A 15,759-nucleotide genomic window follows, 5' to 3' on the forward strand; every position below is an offset into this window, starting at 1 on the left:
CTTATTTCTCCGCAAGTATATTTTCAATCAAATGGTTGCATCCTCAATGCCATGCACTCTCTGGGTTGAAACAAAGATTCAGGTGGGGTAACCTTTTGAATCTTAGTCTAGAAAACTAACTACAGATGCCTGCCAGGCTGGTTCTGTGGGTAAATGCTCTGCACTGTGGGATAGCTGGATTCAATTACTGCTCCCAGTTTGTGGTATCGGGAGCCACCTGTGCGCAGGGAGAGCCTGTGTAACTTTATGTGGGGGACTGAGCCGTCTGTCCCAAGAGGGGAGCCTGCTTAGTCCATTGAAATAGTTTTAAGTAGATCCAAAAAGAATACTGTCTCTTTCCTTATCATAAAAAAAAAAAAAAAGGTGGAAAGGCATCATGCATTTTCCAAAACTATGTATTTTGAGGGAATGAAAACAGAGGCATCTCCGTGTAGATGTTGAATGTGATTTTAGTAAGTCAGAAGTCTTTGTCCTTACCTTAGATTGATATTTCCAAACTCATTCAGTAATACTACAGCCTGATTTCATACAGAGTTAAGGACTTTTGTGATTTCAAGACGTTTGATCTTTCAGAAAGCTGTAATTTGTTCAGTTGATACATCTGAAGACATTCCCTAATATTTCCTAAGCAGTGTCTGCAGGCACTACTCAGCCTCCCCACTGACCACATGAGACAGAATATTGATCCTGAATGTCCTTAACCACCTTTCTGAAATAGCACAGTTACTGAGGTAGCAGTAGAGATTACAAGACCTCCAGTGTAGATTGGTGATGTGTAAGATGCTACTAAAGATTGTGGATGCATAGATCCTGTCTCTCCCCCCAAGTCCTTGACTTTCTGGCTTGATGAAAGATCTTACCTGTCCACCAGATCATAATAAAGACAACGATGTACCGCTGAAGATTGATTCATGCATGGTGCAACGGTGCCCCCTATGGAAGGTGTCCCTGTTCTAGATCCAAGGAAATTATGCTACCTTTTATCTTCATTCCTGACGAGATTTGTGTGCACCAGTTAGGAAAGATTGTAGGCCTTTCTGTCCTGTGATCTCTTTAAGATGCATGTTATTGTATGCATGTTTTTCAGTGTGCACTCTGTTCAAGACACACACTAAGTACTTTAATCAAGTGGTTCTATTCAATTCGGTATCTGAATCTCTTCATTTTATGAAGAGGTTGAATAACCTGACAGTGTTCACACAGTTACTATCTCACAGACATGATTCCACCCAGGTCTGCTGACTCCACACTGTACTCTTTACTGCCACACTGCTTCTCAAGGTGCTTTAGACATACTACAAAGAGAAGTAAAAGAGAATTTGTAGGCAGGCTCTGTTCTTACAAACATCCAGAAAATGATATGCATTTCTCCATAATCTAACTAATTCTGGTCTCAGAAATAGTGACTGTCTAGTAAGTGACTGTCTTATGATTTATGTTTGCTGAACCAGTACAATAGTTACTGTGATTTTTTTATGCTGGTAAGCATTCTTCAGTCTTTCAAGAAAGTTTTATAGATATATCCATTTAAAACAAGTTCTCATCACTATTCTCTTGAGGGTAGCAAGGATCAGTGTTAACAAATACCATAGCCCCATAATGTAGAGCCTCCTACATCTGGAAGAGGTATTATTCCTGCAGATACGATTACAGGTACATGGCACAGAGAATAACTTATTCACGCCAGACATTGATTCCTGCATTTGCCCCCAGTCTGATGCAATCTGCCTGGAAGGCGTGCTGAGGTATATACATTTATTTCACTGTCATTGCTCTCAGTACACAGTTTTTCTGTTTGAGGTGCGCTCTGGTGATGGAAGTCGTAAGTGTGTTTTGAGCTCATCTTGTGTCAGGATGCACAAGGATGTCAGGAATCTAGGGTCATGTGGGTGGTGGTGCTGGCGTTAGTGGTAGCAGTTTTGAGGTAAGTGGTCCCCAAGTGTCAGCAGATGACAAATTGGGACCTGAGGAGGATTTAAGAAATTTTATAAGTAAGATATGGACTCAAGTAGAATAACAGAAACTCAGATTCACTCTTACATAGTTTATGTATTCCTCAAATAACCCTCAGGACTATTTACCCACATGATGTGAGTGCTCTTGTCCCACCGTGTTCTTTTTAATTAAATAACCAGCATAGCTTTTGTCATGAGATTACAGAGTATACTATTTATTGATTCACTCCTAAAAAAGCTACAGGCAAGAGTGGCTCATTGCTGCAGTCTGTAACCTATGATATGTTTTGCTTATTGAATTTCTATTTGAGTTTGCTAAAAAGCTTCATGGTCCCAGTTTTGCTTTTTGAATTTCAATGTGCAGAATTAAGTTCCTCTCTGGAATATAATACTAAAATTAAAAATTAGCTTTTTGAGCCAGAATATGGGTAAATCAGGGATTATTTATAAATCATTAAATTTCCTTCAGAAGATAAGATAACCAAGAAGCAATGATTGCTTTTTCTATGGAATTAAACCTCACTTTAATATAATTCCATATTGCTAACCTCAGATACCCTACCTATCAAATGTTAATGAAAGTTTGTAAACTTTTATAAACTGAACTAAACTGAATTTAATTACATTTTGAAAACGGGCACATCTACTCATACCGTGAGCTGTAAGTTGACCTCTGTTTCTGAAGTAGCAAACACAACTTTGCCTGAATTCTCAGACACAGAGTCAACAATTTAGGTCAGTTTTGAGTAGGCCAGTAAAATGTTTTTAATTATATGGAAGTATCTCTAAACTACATACATACATATATATTAAGCTATATATGTATGTTTAGAGGTATTTATACATGCAATATACATATATTCAGATATGATAATTTATATGAAATGAGTTGTTTAGTTATACTCACAATTTGTAGATAGTAGTTCACAGCACAGATTCATAAATGTATTTAGCTGAAAGTTTAGGCCTTGAAATCCGTTCTGAAATCTCACTCTGAAAAGGAGGCCATGCACAAGCCTAACAGCCTCATGTGTGGAGGAAGGGGCAAGAAAAATGATACCATACCTGCTTTGTCATGTTTTTTCTTTTTCCTTTTAGGGGGAACAGACTAAATTTTAAATGGTCAAGGTGATTTGGAAATTCACTTTTCAAAACAAGCGTGTTTCCGATTCACTGATAATCACAGGTTTTAAACATTTAAAATACCTTAATGAATCTATGTAAAATAGTCTATGGATATTTATAACTAAAGCCAGGTACATTATGTAAATGTTACATGTTAGCTTTGCGATGAATCCCATGCTCTCTTCCTCTTCAAACCTTGCATTTGTATAGCATTTTATTGATGTCAAAGTAATTTCACATACATTATCTTAATTGTTCCTCATGATAATTAAATGTGGCATAAATATTATCTTCCCGATTTTACAGGTGAAGTGTGCTTAGAGAAGTTGCTTTGCCCAAGGTCACACATGTCCAGGTTCAGAGTTTCCCTACTAAAGTTTCCTCGCTGCCTCTCTACAATTATTTTTCATATTACTGTGAATTAATCAGTCTTAGGAAGGGAATACCTCATCCTATTAGGAGATTAAAAAAAAGATTCCTGTGTGGCTTCATCTGGAGGGTTCTGCTCCAAGGTGCTTAAAAAGGTCAAAATGTCTGGACATAAATGAAATCTGCCCCTCCTACCATCCAGCTCTCCTCTTACCTCCCATCTCCATGGGCTTCCAGAAGTTGGCAAGAGAAAAGGAGAGCAGTGTAAATGTCATGTGTGTCCTGCACTCTCACACAATTATACAGGATGATTTTAATTCTGCAAAAAAAAATAAATAGAACTTGTTAAAAGTCAGTATTTTAAAGCTCAATACAAATTCATACTATAGGAATTTTACAGGCTATTTTACAAAGTAAAAATACTCTGATATTTTATTAGAGAACAGTAAAAATGTTAAAGCATAGAATAAATTATATTTGTCACTTTGAACTCATTAATCCTTTATCCAGTGACTTAAATATAGTATGATGAACCCTGAAATTGTTTTTTTAAAAAATCATGAAAATGACATGAAGTGATGTCCTGTTGTGCGAAACCCCAATTACCGCTGCTAGTCAGTCTTTAGTTGAGATTTTTAGTAAAAATTACTTTTTATTATTAAGAATTTTTTAGGTATAAACATATTAGTTGTATTTTGTAACTCAGTAGTCTTGTTTAGTGCCCTTTGTTAAAAAAAAAAAAAGTATATCCAGAGGAATATACTTAATCAATTGAGATATTTATGCCTTTTTCTTAGCAGAAAATGTGGAAAATCTCCACCTCCAATTCCTATTGACATTTGTTCTACAACCATATGGCACTTTTACTTGTGGTAGAAAAAAATATATATGTTGTAATAGAAGAGCATAATTAATCTAACAATTGCTTCAGTTTTCTATCATCTCTGTAAATACGGTTTTATCCAAAGGCATTTGACTTGATTTTTTTTTTTAATCTGTGATGTATATTTTAAAGTTTGCTCTTGTGCAAAGGACATTATTGACATAGGTATGGGTTCTCTTCACAAATGAAATTCTAATATTTTCATATATATACATATATATATATATATATATACACATACACCTAGTAGGGTATGTAAAACAGAAGATATATAGATAGATTCAGTCCTCAACAGCCCTATGATATAGGTACTATCATATATATCTTATTATATGATAATAAGTCTTTGTTGTTATTGCTATTATTATTATTATTATTACTATTTTAATATTAGGAAGTACTACCATCCTAATTGTATCTTTGCATGTGAATTCATGTGACTGAGGAAATAACTAAAAATTATCTTATTTCCACCTCCTTCCATTTTTGCCAAAATAAGATATTTAATTAAAGTCAGCCAATCAGTAGATTGAGTAATTAAGATCAATAGATTTTTTTTCCTATAGATTCTTTTAAATTGTTATTCTAAGTAAAAAGGAACTTTTGTATGTTGTTTGTAGTACATTTCACAGCTGATCATACTAGAGAAAGGTTTTAATTGTAGTTTTCTCTTTTGTACCAAGTCTTAGCACTCAGAAGCTGGCAAGAGCATTCAGTTGAAGCACTGACAGCTAGAATCTTGAAGTTGGATGGGACCTTGGAGGCAGCCTTGTCCCACCTCTCCCATCAGCCAAGAGTTTCATTCATAATTTCTCTGATGTGGTTATCCAGTTGCCAAGGACTTTCAGTGATAGGAAGTTCACATCTTGTCAAAAAAATTATTCATTGTTAGACAACTCTAGTCATTTGAAAGCTCTTTCATATTTGTAGTTGAAATCTGCTTTTCAGAAACTTCACCTTGTTGCTCTCTGCTCTGTTTCCTGAAGCATGTAGAACAGGACTGCTCCTTCTTCCATTTAATTGCTTTAGAAGTTTGACAATGGGTTAATATGCTCCTTTACTCCTTTCTTCCAGGTTATACATTCCTTAGATGATATGTTTCCAAATATTTCTCCATCCTAATACTGCTCTCCATCTGTCTTATCAATGTCCCTCTTGAGAAATGGCACCGTGGACTGAACAATATAGTTTTCTTAACGTGAATTGACCATCAAAGACTGCAGTGAGACTGTTCCCGCCTGTCTGTGGGACATGTATATCTGTTGATACTGCCAAAGTTTGCATTTGCTTTTTTTTTAAAATCTAAATCACAGTTTTGGCTTATATATGGAATGTGGTTATCAAAGATTCTCAGCATATTTTTATGAGTCACTGCCAAACTGAGGTTTAAACTTCTGCAATTAGTTTTTGAAACCTGAATGCTCAACTATACAGTTACTCTGCTACGTTTCATCTGGCTAGTATCAGTCTATTGCTCAATATGTCAAAAACATTAAAATATTGATGCTATCCATGTGTTAGCTTTCTCTCTCGGCTATATGACATCTGAAAATTAAAATTTAATATGTATTTCTTCTCCATCTTCATTCATGCAATGCATAGCACTGTGATAAAGGAAAGAAACCCAGTATTGGGTCTTGTAGCACACTAGAGATTGCTTTCCTGCTCGATAAAAATGCACTACTAAACATTTTCTAGGAATAGTTGTTTTACATATTTGAATCTGTATTACCAAACTCTAATACAGATCCCATATCTCTGTCTTTTCCATTAAGGACTATTTCCAAAATCTGAATATACTCTATCTTTACTATTTCTGAAGCTAACAAGGCAGGTGGCCTTATCAAAAGAAAAATGAGAGTGCTTTGTCATAACTTGCTCATTGTGACCCACCTATCCTGGGGCTGTGATCACCGCTGCCTTTTCTCTAGAGTTTACAAACTGTCTATTTAATAACCTTTTCTGGAATTTTGCCATAATGTTCATAAGTTCACAGATCTGTGTTCCAGAAGGCACATTTGTCCTCATCTTTTTTTGCCCTGTGTTTGAAGGCATTAGTCATTTGACCCTCCCATCTCTGGCATTCCTGTCTTTCAGTAGCTGGGAAGGACATTTATGTGGATTGTGAGCATGCAGGAGCAGGGCAGAGGTGGGAGGGTGCCCCTGTGAAGGTGCTCTAGACCTGAAACTGGTCTCTAAAGTGAGCAGGAAGGCAGAGAAGGGAAGTGTTAGAAGATAAAAGCTGGACGGGAACATCAGAAAAAATGATGAGAAAGCCACTGGCAGGGAGGGCCCTCAGTGGGTGCCACAAGTTATTTGTCCAAGAGGAAATACTGTGTTTGGAATGGGAGGATGGAGGTGGTCTTGGAAAGCAAAGGACACCAGAATCCAGGATGGTAGCTGCATCCAAGGCCTCCTTGACAACCTGTAATGGGCTATTTGAATGCGTATTTCATCTTTAAAGGCCCCTCTTCATGGAATTTATTTTAGTCTTTACAGTTTTTAACTCATTCTTCAGTTGTTCTGTTTCCTTTGTTTTTTTTTAGTAATCGATAATCTTTTGCAAATATTTACACATACTTGTTTTTACTGGACATACAGACTTTACATTTTGAAGCCCCTTATTTTTATCACCATCTCCTTCCCCCATGCACACCCATCAGTCTTTAGCAGCTTCTGACCAGGCTGTTTGTTTCTGAACATTTTCTATGAGGAACGGCACTTTGAAAACATTTGTGGCCAGTGTCCTGGTGATAATACAGACCTATGGATAGATTCCCACACAATTTTTACAGCTTCCTGCCTCTCTTTTGTCAGCTCCTTCAAACCAGGGACGTTGTCCGATCTCCTCAGTATTGCTCCGTGCAGGGCAGATGCTCAGCAAAGGGGGGATGATGGGCTCCTCCTTTCACACCTCGGCCTTTTCAAATTTGAGCCCTGAGAGAGTTTATTCAGTAGCCACTTATTTTGGTCACTTTCATAATTAATAATGACCATAGTTGGAATTTAGTTTTTCAGAGGCTTCCATCACCTTCGAACTATATTTCTAGTTACGGACTCATGGAATCATGGCAATCTTTTCACTAAACTTATTTCTGCAGTGTGCTTTCCTAACTTACAGTCTGGGTGTCTGCCTGCTAGTCCTTTCTAAGGACTGATTCTAATACCACCAATGGTATTAATTTTTGTTAATTTCTGTCACCTTGATAATCCGATTATGTTGACATAACTAAGTAAAAAGTCAGGTGTATCAAGCATTTTTCAGCTATAGAATGAGTTAGCAGATGTTCAAAGGTTGAAGTGTCATTTCTGCCAGCTTCATAATCTCTATTAAGACAGCATGGTCCACTTCTACCACTTGATTGGGAGGTAGGTAGTCTCTTCCCATAACAGCATGGCTTCCATTTGTTTCCTTTTACCCATATCCCGCTGTTTTCAACCATTTAAAAAACAAAGAGCTTTAACATATTGTTTCATACTCCCTTACTCTCTGTTACACAGTTTCTTCAGAACAAGGTCTACTCTGTGTTCCAGTTGAGTTTTAGTATCCCTGTTCTCTCTAAGCACTCTGGTTGGGTGAAGGAAAACGGGATTATGTCCGAATCTTTTCCAGTGCCATAGAGGGGAAGAGCTCTAAATGCGCAGGAATGAAATCCAGGCTGTTTCTCAAATTTGCTATTGACGCTTCTCCACATTACTTAGCGTGTCTCATCCCAGTATCTTCTCCTGCAAAACGAAGTGAAAAGATAAGATTGTGTTTGAGGTTTCTTCTAGATCTGAAGTCTTTCTTTGGTTTCGTCAGAGAGAAGTAGCTGCTGCCTCCACATCTTCTAAGGCTACTTAGACCCTACAATAGGGGCCTGCCTTTAATATTTAGAGAGGACTTTTGTACCAAATAGTTTTCGGACACATAACAATGATTTCTCAGAAGGGTTTCATAAAAGCAACATTTATCACTGAAAAGGTGTTTAATAACACCTTTTAATAAATGTTAAATAATAATGCACTTAACTTTAGGTACATTGCATCCTCTTCTCTCTGTGTTAATATCTTTAATTGGATCCTGTAGCAGGGGACTTGGACTTAATTTATTTCAGGTGATGCTATACTTATACAATTATTCAGTTGACTTAATTAGAGATTTAATTATATTATTGCCCTAAAGTGCTATATCAGGAAAATAAAATGCAGGCTTATAATTCACTTTTTTTTTTTTATCCTACAGCTAATGTGTTTTTCATGTTATAAAGGCCAGAGTGGGCATACTGGCACTTCTGAGCACATCCTAAATGGAAAGTTCTACCTATACATCAATTTGGAATTTGCCCAGTCAACATGTAGGTGAAGGCAAAAGTGGAAAGAATTTTTTTTTTCGATTATGGTCTTTTCTCTTGCAGCTGTTAGAACGAAGGTCATGGGTCCAGTCCCTCAACCTTCCATTCAAGCCTCTCTGGTTCTGCAGCCCTATGACCAGCCCTGTAACAGGTGGTCCTGGGAGGCAGCACCTGTGTTTCTATACCTACAGCCCCGACTATATACCCAGGTCATAAAAGTGCCCAAGAAATGCTTGCTGAAATTAATTTGATTGTCACAAAGACAACTCATTGGAAGTATGGTTAAAACAGTATAAACTTAAAATAACAATTTTAAAGTACAGTAACTCAAAAACATGCCCCAGTGAGTGAGGTATTCCTGAATCTGGCTAATCATTGGCATGACCTTAGAAGCCTTTTTTTATAAGGCTTTATTGAATCCATTGCCAGGGATGAGGCCCTCAGCATCTGCATTTTAGAGCTTCCCCAATGAATCTTATGATCAGCTGAGTTTAGGAACTCTGGCTTAATGTGTCTTTTGTCACATTTATTTACAAAGGGCAAGATTGGCTTTTTTCAGGATAAGCTCATGACCTATTCTAATTTATAATAAAAATAAGTCTCATTTATTTTCTATTAATTATAGCTAAAGGATTTCCTTTGAGCCAGCAGTTTATGTTTAGTTGGTGGAAGTGTATACAGAAGTCTGTGAGGAATAATACCTTCCCTGAGGGACTAGATTACTGCTGAGTCCTGAAATGGGCATTTTACACATGGAAGCTATCAGTCCTTGGTATGGGAAGTCCTGTGAGCCTAACCCTGTGGAGAGCAAATTGGAGTATTAACAGGAAGTACAACAGTCATTGGGGGAGAGGAATTAACTCTTTTAGGGCTTGAGTAACTTTTAGTGATGTCCAACTGGGTGCTATTTTGCCCTAACCTGAATTACCCTTCATTGTATAGTTAAATATGATATAGGTCGCCATCAAATATTGAGTTGAGCCTGGCTGAATAAAGTTTATAGAGTACCAAACTAAGTGTAGCAATCAGAGAAACGGAGAATGTAGAACGTTGTACCACACAGCTTGGTCCTTTCAAAACGGCAGTATCATAGGGGGAAAAAGTTTAAAGTGTCATAACAAATTAATGCAGTGTGTGAACCAGAATTCCTTACAGTTTAGAGAGAAGGGCTAAAAAAAAGGCATTTGGGAGCCAACTAGGGAAATTTGCATGTGGACTAGATATTAGATAGTAGAGTATTACTATTAACTTTCCTAGCTGTGATAATAGTATTCTGGTCATGGGGGAGAATGTTCTTATCTTAGGGTCAAAACAAGGGTGAAGCATCCTGTAGCCCGTGGTGTGTCCAAGTCAAGTCCCACCAACTCAGAGCCTATCGTTAAATATTCAAGAATTTTGTGATTCTACAAGCCTTAATAGCTTGAAATCAGCCATGATGGGAGTATTTATACTACAGAAATCTGCACGTGCCCCAGGGAGGGCTTCTTCCCTCCTCTGGAGAGCTAATTTACCAGCATACCCATGCTAACAGCTTACTTTCAAATGATTCAGAAAACACGCACATACAAGTAGACAGAACAAAAAATAACAAAATATTAATGGTTGTTGAATCTAGGTAGAGGATCTGTGTTCAGTAACCGTGCTAGTCCAGGAGCCCACAGACTTTTTCTGTAAAGGCCAGAATGTAGATGTAGATGTTACAGGCTTGCAGTCCATACTGTCTCTGTGGCAGTAGCTCAGCTCTGCCGCTCTGCCGTCATAGCTCAAAAGCAACAGACAATAACACTTAAATGAACGGACATGGTTAGGTTCCAACAAAACTTTATTTAGAAAAACAAAGGGGGCCAGATTTGGCCTAGGGCCGTAGTTTACCAACTCTTGTGCTAATCTTTCAACTTTTAAAATATTTGATGATAATCAAAAATTTTAATAAAGTTCTAGGTTGGTTTCCAGAGCCCTCCTGATCCCCTAACACCTGCAAGATACATCACACCAGTCTGTTTCCATTCCCTGGACACTTCGCTCTGGTCTTTTCTGTGCCTTTGCTCAAGCTATTCTCTTTTCCTATAATTTTCTTGCTACCGTGACACCATAACTACTTATCAACATTCTCAAGACGTGCCTCAAATCCCACGTACCCTGTAAGGCCTTCTTGAATCTCTTCTAATCAAAATTGCTCTCTCATTTCTCTGATCATCTGTAGTCCTACATTTGTGCCTTGGCTTTGCTGCTTTTCGCAGTATACCCTTTATTAGTTCCTGATCCATAAAGCAGAGAAGGTTCTTTATACTCTTTATACATAATAGGTGCTCAGTTAATATTTTAAATTGAAATCTAGTCATGCAGGTATCCACATGCCTGCAGGTACCAACCTAGAAATCCCAAGTAGAGAATGCTGGCCTGTCTAATTTAGATTTGGAGGAATTAAAGATAATAAAAATAGGGGCATGTTCTTTCTTTCTTTCCTTTTTTTTTTTTTTTTTAAATCTTTAAGGCTGACCTGATCCAAGTTCAGCTACCTTTGAAATTGTTGTATATCAAGCTAAAATAGACTTGATCTTGGTCGATTGGACCCTTGGACGGAGAGCTCTCTGGTCAACGGCTTAAGGGCTGAGGAGGAAGAACTAAGTCATTCTGAATACCTATAGTGTTTTAGACACTATCAGGCACTCTGTGCTGTCTCATATAGTGCCCTCACTAGTCCTACAATGGAGTGGTGTTATCCCCATCTAGAACTCAGAGCGGTTTTGGCCTCCCTCAGATTATAAAGCTAGAATGGGAGTTTGAACCTGGCGACCTCTGACACCCAGCACCATTTTAGTGCCTTCAAGCATTCAGTGATGGCAGGAGACCAGGGAACCCCAGGCTGAAGCAGTTCCAAAGTTTATATGCAGGGAGGAAATATCTTTAGACTACTGAGCATCTGGTGGAGTATAATATTGAGTGCCACTGGATGGGTGTTAAGAAAACTGGCTTCTGATCACAGCTTTGTCACTATCCAGCTATGATCTTGGGAGAGCCACTGAGCTTTTACTCTGAACTTCTGTTCTCTCATCTCTTTAATTAGAAGAATAAAGCAGGCAGGTTAATTCCTTTATTCCTTTATGTTTCATGCACTATCCAGTAGCACAGTCTAATGAAGAGATATACAAGTGATAGAGAATTAAGATACAACACTGTGTAATAATGCTGCACTCCACATATGCACAGGGCACGCCAGGGCCCCAAGGAAGAAGGGCACCTAGCTCCTTAGGGTGTCATCCTCGCTGAGTTCATTCCACCCAAGTGGAATTTGGGAAGCTTGATGGGGAGAGAGGAGTGTGTGGAGACTGTCTCAAGGGAGCTGATAGCTGCAGGTAGTTTCCCTAAATAATGATGAAAGAGAGAAAAGGGGAAAAACAGGCTGGGAAAGAACTAGATAGGGAAGGGACTTCCACGCCTCATGAAAGTGCTGGGACTTTATTTTTTTTCTTAAGGCTATTGGAAGGCAGTGGAGGGTTTTAAGCAAGATCACATTTGCATTTTATAAAGATCTCCTTGGCAGCGTGACGGATGGAGTCCAGGAGCAAAGAACTGGTGGTGGGAAGACTCTTTAGGAGGTGATTGCAAAAAACAACCCAGGCGAGGCATGATGATAGCCTGAACTAATGTCGTGGCAGTGAGAGTGAAGAGCAGAGGATAATTTGAGAGCTCTGTGTGAGACAGAATCGCTAGGACTTAGTGACTGCATCTGTCAGGATGGCCACAGACAACCTCACAATCTCTGTGGCTTCAGACAACAAAGATGTGTTTCTTGCCCACACTGCCTGTCCTGTGCGGTTAGAGAGGCACCATGGTGCTCACTGTGGTCACTCTGGGATCCAGCCTGAGGATCTCCCATGTGACTGGTTGGTGTACCAGAGGGGAAGCTCTGGAGGGACTCAGGTGGACAGTTAAATGCTACAGCCCAGAAGTGACGTGCATCATTCACAGCTCGTGGACTAGAACTTGTCACATGGCCCCACCCAACCTGTGGGGGCCAGAAAGTTCAGTCATGGCTGAGCAACACTGGTGCTGCTGTGGTGCCTGACCGGATGCAGGAGGACTCCCGGGTTTCTGGTTTAGGGAGTGAAGCAGACATCAGAGGTGTTCACTGAGAAAGAAAAGATGGAATCTGGGCAAGGGGAAGTAGACAGACCAAATTATTAGAATTATTTTTCAGCTCTAAAATATAGCCATTGTATTGGGCCTTTCCAGTCGTCAAGGAGAGGGATTCGAAATCAACTCTGTTGGCATGAATTGACTTTATTCTTTACAGTGTTTTAATTCATTCTTCCCAAAGTCTTATAGCTTTAAAAATGTAGTGTTCAGATCTAATACTATGTATCTTTCTTGAATTTTCATATAGACTATTGTGTCAACACACAGTATTAAAAAATCAGTTATTAACTAGGATGTTAATGAAGCCTTCCTCACAAGAGAGTATCAGGCTGCTGAATTCAAAATGCCAGAGATGTGAATGCCCTCTGCCTTCATCACCGCCACCCTCCAGCAGGGCCCATTTCTAGGTATCAAGGGGCGGGAGTTGGGGGAGGAGGTGTAATTAGGCTGATTGGAGCCTATTGTGCTGCTCTGGAGGGCTGACACCTAGCAGCCTTAGGGAATGTTAGTGCCTCAAAATCATTGGGGAATGATGTCCTCTTTAACCTCAAAAGAATGTAGCAGATACAGTGAACCTATACTGTTTCTCGCCTTCTTTGTTTTCTACCTCCCTTCCCCAATTTAATTGTTAAATTTAAAAAACTGACTTTTATTGTACATTTGTTTCTTAACAGTTGCGAGAAACAATCAAAGCTGGCAAAGGTGTGACTTCAGCTATTGACCTGTGTCGTTACCATGGAAACAAGGCACTGGAGGCCCTGGAGAGCTTTCCTCCCTCGGAGGCCAGAACTGCTTTAGAAAACATTGTGTTTGCTGTGACCAGATTTTCGTGACACCAAATTGAAAAGACACTATTGTTCGTTAGCTGAAAAATCTGGGGAATGAGGTGATCAGGAGAGCTTTCATGATGGAATATCTAAATGTGTAAATGACTTTAACAACATATACTTTTTTTTCTTTTTATCACATTGCTAAATGAATACTGCCTTCTTTTTTGGAACTGCTACAAACAAAATTAGAAGAAAAAAAGGTCAAGCAGTTTTCAGTTGTCATGCCAGAAGCACACTTGAGGCTGCAGTAGCAGAAATAATTAATGAGATTCGCTCCTGTGACCTCAGCAAATGGACAGGAAATAAGTCCTTATTGATTGGACTGAGCCAAGGATGGCGCCAGGGCGGTGGCCTGTGGTTTTCCTTCTAGAGAGGACAGAGCAAGCTGGAAGCTGCAGGTGTCAAGAGAAACACTATCAATGCCAGTCGGGGAGGACTGTCAGATCCAAAACGAGTGACCAATTTGTCATAACGGAGGGTAGTTCAGTGAGTGAGGAAAAAACTTGCTTTGTCTTCTTGCAGTTATGTCTCTGTATTTATAGATACAGTATGAATATACTTTGTGCTTCTTGGTTTTTGTAAGATTGGGGGAGGGGAGCGGAAATTGCTGAAAAGATAATGCCAAATATTTGAACTAGGAGATTAAAATGTTATCAAATGTTAACTTGGTTATAATAGGAATTGCCTGTTTTTCTTTCTGGAAGACCGAATTTTTTCCAAACACATTCCAAACCACCAAACTTGTGTTTTGGTTTTTGTTTCTTAAACTGAAAAAGATGCTTTTTTTCAAGTAAATGTGCTGATTTGTGATACTTTGGTATAGAGAATACCTTTAATTTTTACAAGTGTCAGATATATAATTATTATACTGAGGAATTCATTGGTGATTTTTTTTTAACCTCAGAATGTCAAATTTTGGTCTTGAACCACAGACATCCAAGTACAGAACGAATGTAAGCAATTTTACAGGCCTGCAATCGGACACTATCTCTATGTGGTTCACAGGAGATGATTTTTGTGGTTTGCCTGCACGCAATATGAGAACACTGTTGACAAGAAGGCTGAGTTTACATAAATGATCTAGATTGAGACTCAGCTACCTTTCTGCCTTATGTGGTGTAATTACAGCCCTATCTGGAGACAGTGAACACAGCAAACAGATTTTATTACCTTGTTCACTCAAACAGTCAGTGAAGTCATTTTAGTTCAGTTTCTTCACCAAAAGTTACAAAACCGTTTTATCAGGACCCAGCATGTGGCCTGCAGTGAAAAGAAAACGTTAGCTATAGAGGTTAAGGTATTATATTATGAAATACTTTTAAGCATACTTGAAATATTGTAATTGTACAGTTTATGCTACGCCAATTTGAAGGCCTACAGATTTCGCTGAAGAGAACACTCCCCTCTTCTGTTTGAAATGTCTTTTCTCACAGAAACTGGCTTAATTAGTAACTATGGTTAGATGCTTTAGATCAGAGTAGGTTTTAATCATTAACGTCCACAAAGGAGGAGTCATGCTTTGTGTTCTCTGGCTGTGCAGGAACTTAAGCAAGCTGTAGGTTTTATTAAGCAGATGGTTGGGGACTGTAGGACACAGGCAGGATTCTAGGGCTCTTCTGATTCTGGTTTAGCTGCTGGTTTGCTGTGTGACCTTGAGTGAGTCACTTCCCTCTGAGCCTCAATTTCCTCACCTGTAAAGTAAGATTTAACAAAAGAATGTATGAAGTCCCTTCCAGCTTTGTTTTCTTTTCTAACAGTTTTGCTATTTCTGACTCTCTAGATAAAGTGCTTTGTGAGGTCCAGGGAAGAGTAAGGCTATGAAGGGATGCATAAAACTTAATGGAAAATATCTGGCCAAGCTGCCTCATACATGACATAAAGAATTCCCAGCTCTCCTTTTTATGACTTGTAACCCTGGACACTTGGTTTCAACATCTGGCTTTCAGCTTTCTTTGGGACCTCTCCTACCTCCCTTTCATCTTCTCAGCCGCCTTCCAGTCCTCCATTCCCTCTCCTGTGCCTTGCCACCCTGGCTCCTCAGAATAGCAGCCTCACCCTAACTGTTAAGTGACTGCTCTGCTTTTGTTAAACCTAGTATATTGGTTAATTCACTAAAAGCATTA

The 15,759-nt window shown here is 38.9% G+C and overlaps 1 protein-coding gene across 5 annotated transcripts in view; it reads left to right on the plus strand.

Annotated features, from left to right (window-relative positions):
* Window positions 1–14,300, plus strand: part of PDSS2 (decaprenyl diphosphate synthase subunit 2) — a 186,159-nt gene extending 171,859 nt beyond the window's left edge. For 3 of the 5 annotated variants that reach the window (XM_074368556.1, XM_074368555.1, XM_074368553.1), the window contains one exon: window positions 13,481–14,300. In XM_074368556.1, the coding sequence (XP_074224657.1) occupies window positions 13,481–13,639 (159 nt within the window). In that variant the 3' untranslated portion in view covers window positions 13,640–14,300. Of the gene's footprint in view, window positions 1–8,557; window positions 8,670–13,053; window positions 13,214–13,480 lie in introns of all 5 variants that reach the window. The other 2 variants (XR_012508681.1, XM_074368554.1) reach the window with 2 other exon arrangements.
* Window positions 14,301–15,759: the final 1,459 nt, after the last annotated feature.

Source organism: Camelus bactrianus, chromosome 8 (genome assembly GCF_048773025.1).
Source record: "Camelus bactrianus isolate YW-2024 breed Bactrian camel chromosome 8, ASM4877302v1, whole genome shotgun sequence".
NCBI lineage: Eukaryota > Metazoa > Chordata > Mammalia > Artiodactyla > Camelidae > Camelus > Camelus bactrianus.